Source organism: Pieris brassicae, chromosome 12, assembly GCF_905147105.1.
Source record: "Pieris brassicae chromosome 12, ilPieBrab1.1, whole genome shotgun sequence".
Taxonomy (NCBI): domain Eukaryota; kingdom Metazoa; phylum Arthropoda; class Insecta; order Lepidoptera; family Pieridae; genus Pieris; species Pieris brassicae.
In genome coordinates this window covers 5,546,026-5,560,373 of record NC_059676.1, presented here as the reverse complement: position 1 = coordinate 5,560,373, position 14,348 = coordinate 5,546,026, and the positions used below count along the sequence as shown (strand labels likewise).

Here is a 14,348-nt window from a genome sequence, read left to right as displayed (position 1 = left end):
CTATTGTAACGCTTTGCTGTATCATAAGTTAGGTGAGCAATGCAAACAACCGCCTCCAGGCAACTAACGAGCCACTGCGCTCACTGAAGATGCCTGCGCGCAGATAGACCGAACGATGCATTGTTGCCGCGCCGCGCTAGCTTTCGCGCCATTGTGCTTTAGGTGTTCCACAAAAATCACTTTATTCAATCTCTGTTTGTTTACCTCAAGTCGACGAGATGAATTATTGCTTTTACGTGCTATCAGAAATATAGCTTTATTGGAGAGCTGCATTCTATACATATATCGTGATGATCATTCAAGACGACATCAAGTCTTTCCAATAGGCTATAACTGATGTGTGGTTTACGTACCACTTGTTCATACGTAAACAATAAGTGACATTAACCACCATTAGCGTAAGGATATTAAAATGCCATTCCTGCAAAGTAGATATGCGACATCAGACGGCCATATTGGATTACTTGCGCGTGTTGCTCCGGTTACACTGCGCACGCGACTCGACCACACGCATGCCACGCCATCTAGTGGCCTCGGTATGAACAATGAACATGACATACCGTGCATATGTCAACAGCCCTTATATCAGTTTTTAATATGAGAATTTCATAAACAATGCTTAAATAATTATTGAAATGTTCTATGAAATGCGATTACCGTATTTAGATCTCTCGTTACACAGCCATAAATTTTCTAAGGTAGCTCAAATATGAATCCTGTGAGCAACAACCTAAGAAACTCCCTAAGGATATCGGAGTGAATACTAACAGAAGTGGCAGATGTGCGAATGACCGAAATTTTGATTTTGCACTTTGCTGTGAGGTGTTAAGGCAACATATCTATTGCGTCATCGCGAGTTACGTCGTTATCAAATTCCGATTATAACAAAGGGGTAAAGTGAGACAATCGTAAAGTTTAATAATAATTACATTCTCAACTCTCCTCCCAGTTTGTGCACAATAATTAACCGCTCGGAATTACTTAGTTGAAATAATTCAATATGACGTACGCCGAATTACTCGTAAGGTAAAATGCCTTTATTGAATAGCGACTGAGATTTATAAAATTATTTAAATATACATATACTAACTTACTAACAATTTTTAAAGGATTAACATTAAAAAAAACATTAATTTTGAATTATAAAACAATATTCTCAACCTACTTAGTAATAATAATATATCGAATTAAAATATTTTTATTAAGTCTGGTCCATGTGTCTTTAATCCTGGCAGGATTTTCATGGTGTATTGCGATACTTATTCGTTAAGAGGGGAATGCACCAACTCAGGGGTTACTGGTTATGTCTACCAGATCCTATGAAATATTTAAATAAGAAAATAAACACTACGTTTAAAAAATCCCTGTGTATACCAACATCGCTAGCAGCATTTCCCTGTTGATCCATCCGAGATTTTCCAGGTAATTTGACCTAAAATTGTTTCTTAGTTTTTGCCCAACTTGCTTCTTGTGGACTGCAATTTCACTTGACGTTATAATATGCTACTCCCAGTTTATTGTATCTCTTTGTACTTATCACGAATATTTCTATGGATTTGATCATCGTTAATATTTAAGCGACATAAACCTCGGTTAAGGAGTTATTTCAAGGCAAACGTAACCAGGCCTATGTATGCAAAATATTTGTATTCCGGAAGAGGTCTTTTTGTATGGTTATATACGTCTCTTTGGGGTGAAACAAGACCCTTGTAATTTACATACGGAATTACTATCCCCAGTGATATGCTTGTTACACGTGTTTATTATATTATGAAATTATGAGTACACGCGCCTTCCTATGTTCATGTTTTTTGTGATCATTTTTGTACCAAATTCAGTCTATAGTGGTTAAATGGTTAACCGTCTAAGTTTCTATACGTTTGCATTTAATTTTCAAACACCGATAACACACCTGCAAGTTAAAAAGGATTAAGGGTGTTAATCAAAGGGTGTAGGAGACCTATAATATATCTAAGTTAATAAATATTTACAACATAAGGACAAAAAACGTTATTCAAAATGCTTTCTATCCTAAAAATTACTCTCTACATTTCAAACCCTCTTAAAGATTCTCTTGTTCAAATACAAGATATAGCCATTAAAACTCCACCTTCCATTATTTTTCATTAAACGGCATTCCTAATTTCAATACAGAGGGAAAAATCGTAATATAAGTCATAGCATGCAGCTGGACCACCGTGGGAATATAAATCTGTTTTATATGCAGTTAAATTTTAAGCTAATAAGAGAAAAAATTACCAGAACCGCAGAACATAACACAAGGAACAACTAATGAAAGCTTAGAAGCATTCACATAAATCTTTTTTACATTTTTAATACCAATATCGGAGGGGAAAAATGAAACGACACAGATCTTATTTGAACACGGGTCTGTTGATATTTTTTATTATCTATGGTCGGTGTTGTTGGTCTAATGAGTACAAAGCAGGATATGTACCAATAGATTTATTTAGTTTTAGCGCATTAAAACTTGCTTGGTGAAATCAAACATCGTAAGGAAAGCCTTACAACCCTAAAAAAATCGATATATTTGAGACATAGGTAGCTGACCTACTAAAAGGATGCAATTAGCGAAGACTCATATAGGGCTGTAGCGTCTATAGATTATTTTAAATTTATGGTGGATATATTAAGCTTAGATTTACACAGCTAAATGGCTGGCATTGCAGGCTTTGATATCTCTTTTGTAGTAAAGCTTTTTCATATCGTATCGAATCTGAAGGAGTCGTGTAGTCTCATTAAAATAATACACGGCTACCGGATAATCTTATCCACTGTGTTTCGATCGCAGATTGGGTGCGCGTGCGTCGATAACATAGAGTTATTTCGTTGCACGCTCGTGTTTATTTTTATATGCGAATTCTTGGCGACATCTTCATTATTTGTTCTTAAAGTATGGCCGTAAAGATTGTATTTATCTTTTACGAATAATTATGAAGTTGGAAGACTATGATCTAGTTGTGATAAAATAATTTCTATGCGTAATATACTATTGTTATATGTCTATTTTATATTTATCACATAGGATTGGTACATAAACAACTTCATACAAATAAATTAAACAGTGTTAATATTTAATATATAGGTATTGACAGTTACAATTTACAGATAACGCAAAATGTAGCGTAGATAATAAACAACATATTTTTACCTTACAACCACTTTCCACAGAGACATGAAATCTCCATAAAATGTATGCGAAGAACGTTCTAAATTTCACACATAATAAAGTGGAGCAATTCTTATGATTATTAGCGTAGAGACTGCGGGAATAATCCTTCGCAGTGACATCCCGTGACATAAGCCGGAAAAATCTAATAACAATAAAATAAAATTGCCAGTTTGTAAATTTAAAAGCAAAGGGAAGAAAATTCGTTTTTCCGTGCCATGACAGCCATTATCGTTACTTTGAATTTCCCTCACTGGAACGTGAATTAACTTGATGGATTTACAATACACAATTATGTTTATTTTATTGGAGATATTGTGAAATTTGTTGCTTATCGTCAATCTAATACAGAAAAAATTATGTATAGAAAAATATTACAATATTTTTACCAGTTTTTTTAAAATAATTGCGACATGAAAGTTGTGTTTTTTATGTATGTTAATACAATTTTTTATGTGTTTTATAAATCACCAATGGAACACTATACCTCCGTTATACGCCATATTATGAGTCACAAAAACCTTAGAATGTGTGTATGTAAAAGCCGCCCAAGCCAAACTTTAAAGGAAACCTAAAAATTATACAATCTAATATTTTTACTAATTAAATTCTCATCACCCATAACTTCCTTATCCACATTTTAAACGTCTCAACAGGAACCGAGGGGATACCATTGTTTTCAATTTGAAATGGACGCATTCACCTTAACGCGCTTAAATTATTTTGTCAGTTTTGAGTCGTAAATTTTAGGTAGACTTTAATTGTAATTTTAACTGCTCAACTTACAGGCGGGAAAATATGTCTTAATTCGCCAGTGACTTATGTTCAATGTGCATATCTGGGGGATTGGTATTGTTTATAGCTTTTAAATGTAAAATTTCTTGGCTATTATTGCGTTAAATTTATTTCTTGACATTGCTACCTATAGAAATATATCATATGTTATTGTTGTTAGTTCATATAATCGTCAAAGTAACAAATGCGATAATAAATATACAATCCTTTATTACTGTAAAAAGCGGTTGTGTTGGCCTAGCGGCTTCAGCACGGGACTCTCGTCCGTAAAGTCGTTAGATCGATCCCCGGCAGTGCTCCAATGGACTTTGTGTGCGCAATTGCTGGTACTTTTATGGAAAACATCGTGAGAAAACCAGTATACCTTGGACTCGTCGACTGTGTGTGTCATACATAAATCTGAGATCCAGACCTAATTGGTTGTAGCGGGTTTATTATTTTCTTTTTGATGATATGTATAAACTTATATACAATAAGTTTTGCTGCCACACTAGATAATAAAAAATAAAATAAATAATACTTGGTTTCCTCCGCATTGATCCAATCGTAGTGTCATTAAAGAACCTTCATATATGTACTTTACAAATCGCATCTGACCGAATGTATGTTGATGAATTAGTACCACTAGTAGTTCTTAAGTCGAAAATATATAAAATAATGTATATCACCTTCGTATCTATGCCAACTAAGTCTTTTCAATGGAATAAGTCTGAATAATATAAAAAGTGCATCCAAACAAGAGAAATAGGGTGGTGCGGATAAATTTAAATATTGTTGCTTTTATTGAGTGCGTGAAATTGAAGAGAAATAAAATTTTCTCGCGACCCTCAGGGAGTCAAATCGTATTCCTTCTAAAAATAACAAATAGAATGACTTTAACAGTCGAGAGCTCATCCTAACTTCGTTATAGCTGAGTTTTTTCATTTTTACATTTAAAACGCTACATGAGTTTTGCAGGTAACAATATTTCAACACAGTAAAATTATTAAGACGAATATATTGTTTTATACATATGTTTCTTTCCTCGTAAAATAGTAAGTAGATCAATTGAATTGTTGTTAAGTACCGTGTGCCTCAACTAACTGCCTAATTTGTATGAATAAAATCGTTATAAAAATATATACTTTCATTCAATAGTTACTAGTTACGATTTGCAATATGAAAGCTGTTTAAAGCTCTATGATAGTTCACAACAAAACTTTATACACAAACGTTACATACAATTTAGTTAAGTCAATATTGAAAAACACTTTAAAGTGACTCCTAAAAAAGCATACAATTTTTTTTTTCTAAAGTCCCGATCATCGGTTCGAGAAGCGATATCAGTTAATTATTCGAGGCCATCACTAAATTGCGTAACCAAAATCGATTCTTTTGTTTATGGGTTTCGATCCTTTCAATCATCTATCGGCCATTGAGCGGTATCATAATAATTGTCCATAATTACACATTCCCTGAACGGCGCATCACTTTTATTGTTATTTTATTTATAAAGTAATATTCTTCAAATTTAATTCGATACATCGATTTAGTTATAATCGAATTTAATGCTTGATAACAATCATTTAATGCGGTGATAAATTTGTCAGTAATTTCAGTTCGGAAACAACTTTTTTATGCATACATTTCAACGGACATGTTTATGTAAACTAAATTGTAGGTTTGATCATGATGGTCCTGTTCAGTAAATCCTATTACTAAAAATAAACAAATGTTTTATTTACAAAGTAAGTGGTACATTCAGATTGATTAATTGTAATAAAAATAGGCATGCAAATAATTACAATAAGAAATTAAGTTATTTATAATTATTGTCGAAACTAATTAGTCTAAATCCCATCCAATAATCCCATTTAAAAAGCAAGGTGCCTTACCTTATAATGTAAGGATATATTTATTTCTTTTAAGTAACAGTACATTGGCTGCAGACGCGTCTTGGTTAAAGAATCTTAGACAATGTTTTGGTAAAAGCACCAAGTCATTGTTCAGAAGCGCGGCATCCCTAATAAAACTAGTTGTCGCCAACCTTCGTAACGAGATGACACTACAAGAAAGAGTTTCTTACGTTTTCATTCTCCGTACGAGCCTGATTTTTCCACAAGCAACACTCGACGTGAATATATTTGAGTACAATGCCGTGATAGCAGCTCAGTCCTATTGAAATACTTACAGTATTTGTTGAAGGGCTTGTTCAATCAGACTAGATTTCGAACAAATCAGTCAGATCAGAACAGTAAAGAGATAGATCGCCACTTAATACTCAAAGACCACCGGGAGCATCTTTTGTTGCGACGCAACTCGCAAGATGTGGAGATATGCCGCATACCGGCTCTTAATGGGCGTCCCTTGGTAATTTAAGTCTCATGTGCGAAACCTTTCTTAACTAAAAGCCTTTTAAATTATAGCATACATCGATTGATTTGAAATTAATCTCGATCAGAGCGCTTTCATGAAATTAGTGCAATCTTGCAAATTGCTGTTTATATTTTTACCTTTATCTATAAGGGCTCTGGAGATTTCAACTCCAACACAGAAATTTATTTAGACGACTACACGTTGTCTAAGCATATAGCAAGGCGCATAGTTGGATTGCTAAAGGTCCAAAGTTCTACGCCTAAATAAAAATTTAACATTAACGTGCGTCACAAATATCACCGTATGCCGTATTTGCTAAATCTATTATGAAACTTAAATACTACCTGTATTACATCTCTTGTCACTTGTCATTCATTTAAATTTTAAATCCTTTTTTTGAATATTGTCTTATTCACTGTTTACATATGTTTGAAGTGCTTTGTTTTGTTCCATTCGTTTTGTCTAAATAACTATATGTCTTATGTTTTTTTGCCTTATCTATATTATATATCTTACATTGGTTGCTTGGAAGACATCGCTCGAAAGCGATAAGGCTTGCCAGTTGCCCTCTTTTTCATTTCATTATGTCAATTGTATTTCTCGATGTAATAGTTAAGTGAACGTTACTTTAACTATTCACGACATTACTTTAACTTTAGACTGAATTGTTGATCTTGTGTCCGTAGAAACTACATCACTAAGATTAACATTATTTTTTATGAGACCATCATAAATCTTTAAAATAATCTTTTCTCACTTTAACTATTTATGACATTACTTTAACTTCAGACTGAATTGTTGATCTTGTATCCGTAGAAACTATTAGACTAAGATTATGATACCATCTTTAAAATTTTAAAATGTTTTCTTATAAGGATTATTAGTAAGCTATTTAAGTGATATATGAAAAACAAACAATAACAAGCATACATTTCAATTTACAAGATCCAAAGTGTAGATAGCCCTTTCAAGCCTTATTCTCAAGGCTTATCACATGGCATAATAAAAGCAAGTTAGCTTGTATCTGTATTATCTTGGAGATTATTGAACAACGATATGGTCCAGTCTTCTTTACATTGTTAAAACTTTATACATTTTGCCCTCATTATCGCATGAAGAATTTTAATCCACAACCTAGTTAAGCTGGACTAAAATATTATATACGACAAATTTAAATAAATTATTGTGTACGAGATTTATTTCACTATAATATGTACGTCTATTTCGCCATCTCTAGACCTGCTGATAGAAGCTAAACGGTTTTATCTTTACGATTAATTGCTTCAATGTTATAACGCGTGGAGTATATTGTAATCGTAAGTAAATAACAAGCAACTGTAAAACAAATTGGTGATATTATATCTAGGTGATATTGGCAGATTGAGTGCAGAGCAGTGTTCCCGGCTGTGCACTAATAGAGTTTCTGTCTATGTACGTGTTTAACTCGCGTGAGGAAACCGACATTATTTAGACCCAAAAAAGATGACAGCGTGTGTCAGTCTCTCTATTAGAAAAACAAAACAAATAATTCCGTAACAGATACGGAAATCTAAAAGGTTGTCCCGTCACAAGTGTATGAATATAAAAAAATTTTTTGTCGAAACCGTCCGTAATTAGTACGATTCGTTATTATCATGTTTATGACTTAGATCATAATAAATCATTTGACAATTTGACTCCACAATAATCATGTTCATTGTGTTTTCGATAACATTGTAATTATTTCAACCGACACTCGATAGTACAATCAATACTCCCAGACCGTAATTATAGATGCCAACTCGCAAACTTTAGTGAAACTGTATGCTAGGTAGACAAGTTATTTGTGTACGTACGTACTGAAATTATTCTCGATTGCTCAACAACTTTAAAGCTAGAACATTTGTTCTTTTTAATTCTGGTTTTTATTAAATTCTTCTTTCGAAATTATTGGAAAAATAATTACCGTCACATTTTATTCAACCAATTTCTGTAAAGTTGCATATAGTAGATCATTTTTCGAAAAATAAGTTTCACTTTTTAAGTGAACACTAGTATAAGCACACATTTACATTTATTTGTACGCACACATAGATAATATACTGCTCTTACTGATATTTAACTAAAAACCTTTAAAATTATGTATATACATATACACAATAAAGTAATTAAATCGAAAGAGAAAGTTTTCGAATAAGTCTGATGTGTTACTGTTTGACAATTTTTATGTTAAAAATTATTTTATTTTTCTCAAGCAATCTCTCTTTTTCTCAGCAATTTTTATTCAAAGACAGTAAGTCTTTAAGTAGGAATCTTCAAATTACAATATTACAATATAAATAATAATTGAATTTGAATTTATTCTTATCACTCTCGAAACACTTTGCAAATGAAACGGGACAACAAACGAATACACTTAAATACAGAAAAAGGCCGTTAACGTTAACGTAGTACTTTTATGATCTGTGGAACTTCACATGTCTACCACAAGCTCACTAACGTCTCGAGGCTCCCCAATCACTTCCGGCAGGTTAGGTTAATTGAAAGTTATGCAAATCTCTGGATTCTCCTTAACAATAGTACCGGGATTCCGAATGAGTTAATCTCTGTTTATGTTCCTAATCGGCCCCTCGCTAACGGCCTTGTTGCCGGTTTAACTCACTGTTAAATTTATACAAAGCCTTTTGTGTACCGAGAAACATTTATAAGTTTAAATGTTGTTTATTCTGAATTTAATAGAAATAATAGGATTGTGATTGGATTTAATTGTATCTAAATATAATCTAATACAAATTTAAAAAAAATATTGACTACAAATGGAAATTTATCAGGTTTACGCAATACAGAATACATTGTCGGAGCTAAAAGCTTAGTACATTTATAATAAGGAAAGATAATTAAACATAATATTCGAAATTACACCCGTATCACCTCGACTCCCACCGTCCCACAACAGAGGGTTTTTAAGGCAGGTCTTGTCACGCACCACCACTATGTAGAACCAGCTGCCCATTGAAGTATCTCTTAACCAATTCGACTTAGGGTCCTTCAAAAAAAGAGCAGGCCAAAGGCCAGCATTGAGAGTGTCCATGAGCGCCGATATCACTTAACATCAGGTGAGCCTCCTGCCCGTTTGTCTCCTGTACTATAAAGAGACACGTACCTATTGTTCCAGTAACAAAGACACAGAAAGCTGGTAATCTACTTGCTTTAAAAAATACCACGAAATAGACGAAGATGTTTGTTTGTCTCGATGGCCCAGTGGTTACGAAAAGACTTTAACATAACCCTCAACTCTTTTGTTTCAGCTGAATTAAAGATGGACGTTTTGAGAGAGCGGGAAGTGAAAGATAATTTAGAGAGACAACTAGTGGACGAGCAGAAAATGAGAGGTAAGTACATTCTTTAATAGTGCGGTATATTTAATTCCATTCAAGCCCACACCATATATTCTGAAATTCACCTTAAGAACAAACCTTAATTTCATTGCTATACATACCATAAAAGTATCGTGAAGCATCATAAATACGTAACATTACCCTCGATAAGACTCGATATTCGCCACAATAATTAACTATAGATCATATTACACACCTATTGTTTGCAATATCATTTATATCCGGTGTATATTGTGTTATTCAATAACTAATTTAGTGTTTCTGAAGTTTTTGCAGCGATGTAACTCCTGTAGGGCGATTCTCTTTTGTTTTAAAATTAACAATATTAAGACGATACCAAATCTTAAATCTGTTAATAACGGACATTTTTATTGAACCTCTTAACTTAACGTAGATATAGAGTGATTTGTGTTAGAAATGTTTTGGTTTCCTCACGAATTCCTTGATAAAATGTAGGAGCATTCTATTTTACTAGTAAAATTCTGTTCTTCAGTAGCTGAACTAATTTTTATAAACATTTTTGATAAATGTACGTTGCTTGCGTTTACAAACATCTGATCACTGCGTGAGTTTAAGAAATAAATAAAATATTTAATTGATTTCACTTTATATGGCGTCGTAAATCAATAAAACAAGAGTTATCTGCCATTTATTAATCGTTGTTATTTTCACGCAACTTCGCTCCTTCACACGTTATGATGTAGGTCTTATTGTCAGCGCACGCACATAAATCCTGCTGATGTCTCAAGCATTGTTTAATGTTTTCATCGATTTATTGATATGTTCACACTAACACATTACGATTGCGTTTCTATAATTACCACAATTGTTTCTAACTAGGAAGAAACACCTTGTTGATCGGCTTCGCTTCCAATTAATCATGATTCAATGTAAAAAAAACATTTGTAATATGCTAGCGTTTTTTGAGAAATAACATTTTATATTGTGTGATTGCGTAGAATTTATTTGTTTAATGTAAATGAAAATATAACTATAATATTGAATACAGACTGGTCCTATCATTTTAACGGTTAGAATATTTTTCAGTTTCCCTCGATTTCAAGACTATTACATTTATATTAACAATCATAATTTGTAGTATAATTAGAATTACATTTATTATCAGTCATTTTTATTATTGTATTATTATACAAAATACTAACATTTATAATGTATATAAATCATTCGTGTTTATTTCCCTGGCAATTACAAAGGCCACAATAGAATACCACCCCTTTTGTAAAAGTGTTAGCAAAGAAAGCAAGAACGCAAAGGTGACCTTTGTAAATGTCAAGTGACACCATATCGACCTAAGACAAAGGGTTTATGTCTTTTGAAACAGATATTGGTTTAACCTTTTAATACCCCTAAGGTAAGTTTTGATTTGATCAAAATTGTTAAATGTATGACTAGTGGTTTTAGTAACGTCTACATACAAGTTGGTTATTTTTGCGTCTCTTCGCTTAAACTAACGTAAACTAAACGTATTGATACATTTACGATTATTGGCTAAAGCTCTTTTCACTTCCCTATGAACTAATCGGGCGTTATATGCGTTGAACAAATAAATAACGTAATTCATTGATTTATGACTTGCCTTTGATGTCTCGAACTCCATATAAAGGTTTCAAAGACAAAACTATATATAAGACGTCCTAAGCTTAACTATAAGGCCGGCAACGCATTCGCGAACCCTCTGGCATTGAGAGTGTCCAAGGGCGGTATCACTTAGCATGGGTGAGCCTCCTGCCCGATTACGCTCTGTTCTATAAAAAATAATCCATTAAAATACGTTTAGATATTTTGGGTTAAAAATAATGATTCTATTACTTATATGATTAATTTTATGATATTTGAAGTTAATTTAAGTTTGTAATGTTATTGAAGAAAACGATTGATAGTCCTATTAAAATCAAGGACGTAATAAATTAAAACGTGAACAGTGTCACCGTTCAAAATAACACAGCTTCAGTTTAGTAAAACAACGCTGCCCTGTAATATAATGACGTTTAAACCTGCTACGTTAGACATTTGAAACCTTTGAAATTTGCATACATTTATATATGAATGCAGTATGCAACAAAGAGGGAAATGCAGATCCCATACATATTTCACACGGTGAATGAACCCGATTGCGACGTGAGCAATACTGTTAATTGCCAAAAACCAATCATCAGATAGCGCTCTGTGGACAGTATGAAATACGCCTTTACACAAAAGCTTTCAACAGCATTGTGCCCGTGAAATTTTAACTCAATCAACAAACAATTGCATAGAACCGCTTTAATTGAATAGAACATTATTAAAGTCTTTAAGGACTTCTAGAAGCTTTTTAAGTGGAACTGTTGTGTATAAAGAATATGTCAGCTAACGTAGCTTAGCATAATTCTTAGAAACAATTTCGTTTGATATAAAAGACCAATTTTCTGTGTAAATATAAAAACGTCAACACGATGTATAGATGCTAATAAATACGTTTTACAATATGTATTTTAATTTAAATAAGGGCAAATAGGATTGTTATTGGGTAAAGTTGTAACATAAGTTTATGCCGCGTTATACTCGGCCCAACAATCAATCAGGGCTGCCATGAAATTGGAATAGGTTTAATGTATGTGGATCTAATCAATGTCAAGACCCAGGCACCCGGCAACATTGGAGATTTTTTGAGCATTTATTTTAACAGTAAAAAAATTAAGAAGTGAAACTTCTTTATGACTGAGAAAAATGATCTATTATGTGCAACTTTACAAAAACTGGTTAAATAACGTAAAATTAGTTTAACAAAAGGCTTTTATTATCATAGCCATGAATACAAATAATACCATTATTTCATTTTACCTCATTACTACTTAGGTAATTACAGAATTTCATTAATTGTAATAGAATATACATTTATGTTCCGTTTAAAAAGTGTTTTCTTAATATATTTATGTTATTAATGCCTTCGAGTCTCTTCAAATTTACCGTGGTAGAAACAAGAAAAAGATAACAAGCGCGTAACCGAAAAATGTGACGGTAAATTATTTCCAACGTCGATAAAGAAGTTTCCCTTCAATAATCATTTAACTAAATTGAATACTTCCTTTATTGTATACATAAATATACAAACGTAATAGGATAGGTGTCAAAACTTAAAATGGGGCAAGGGCCCATATATCTACGTCTATATTGTTAATAATTGTTTTATATCTGTGTATCTATATAGGTCTAAACGAGTTTTAAGGATGATTCCTAAACGTCAAGAAACTTTTAAATTTAAATTTGGAACTCAATAATACAGCATACAGTGTAATTAGTTTTGCTAACCAAATTCATAGTAGATGTATCTTAATTATACGAAATAACTCGATCATTTTGATTTATTCGCTTATAATTGAGACAGACCTTCCCTGTAAGGGATGACTTACAAGGGTTACCACAGAATCTTACGGAACAAGGGACTAGGATGTCATAGGTCAGTACTTTGAGATTGTAGGGCTACGAAAATCTGCATCTGCCATGTATTCGAAGTTCTATTTTTGAATTTCGGCGAAACTATAACTTGTCTGTTTACCTCTGTATGAATAAATGGCCAAATAATTTAAGATATTTTTTAAAGCTGGCACTTCTCCATCCTTTGACTTTAAAAAAAACAAGTATTTGTTGAGTATTTCTCTATCCTTATAAAGCTCTACTATGAATATAACCAGAAATCGAACCACCACATCAAAAGCAAACCAAGAACGCACTGAGCCTTATGAGCATAACATATTAACACATTAAAAATGATTATCAAATATAAATTAACGTTAAAATTTTCATATATCATTCGCGAGACTGTAATTTTGATTAAATTTTCCTTATGATTCTATATTTAATAGGAGTGGAGTATTCTCATTGTACTTGAGAATCCGTAATTAAATAACATGTAGGCAACATTACTGTCTTGAAAGGGTTGGGGAAATGTAACGCCAATTATGCGAGCATAATGTTAGGAATGGAGGGTTATTGACGTACTATTGAAGATATATCAAGAAATAATTGTGTCATTGTATCGCATCCACTATGGTTTATTATTAACGAATGTATTTTTTTTGTTGTTGGCATCTTTGGCTTATTTCATTTACGTGAATTTATTACATTACAACGTACGCTATCACGTTAAATTTTTAAAAACAAACTTTATTAATATGAACTATATCTAAACAAACTTATTACTTTCTTTAAGTAATAGTTAACTTAATATATACTTGTGAACGTCAGAAAATAATATTATGCTTCTAAATATAGTGCCAGTTCTCAAATCAAGGGCGTAGAATGGAGGAGAACTGGCTATCAATTCTCCAACATCCTTTTATATCACCCTTTCTTAAAAAAAATTGTAAGCACCTGCAGCCATCGTGCTCCTCATCACACGTTAGAATTTAAAGAATACGTACCCTAGGTGATAGATTCAAGCACTGTTTAACAAAATAACTTTCAGTGTGAATAACTATAGAACACTATGAATGGGTAAGTTAAACAAAAGTGAGCGCCATAGATAAATTCAATCACTGACTATTATTAGATCGGATTCAACCAAATTGAATTTGGTCAAATTTTATCTTCATTTGCACAGCCCACTGCATCAACTGAACAATTGCAAAAAC

General features: G+C 32.6%; 1 protein-coding gene across 3 annotated transcripts in view; it reads left to right on the top strand.

Moving 5' to 3' along the window:
• LOC123717444 (dachshund homolog 2) overlaps positions 1–14,348 on the top strand; it is a 133,670-nt gene that overhangs the window by 95,664 nt on the left and 23,658 nt on the right. For all 3 annotated transcript variants that reach the window (XM_045673432.1, XM_045673431.1, XM_045673430.1), the window contains one exon: positions 9,628–9,711. In XM_045673432.1, coding sequence (XP_045529388.1) covers positions 9,628–9,711 — 84 coding nt within the window. The remainder of the gene's footprint in view (positions 1–9,627; positions 9,712–14,348) is intronic.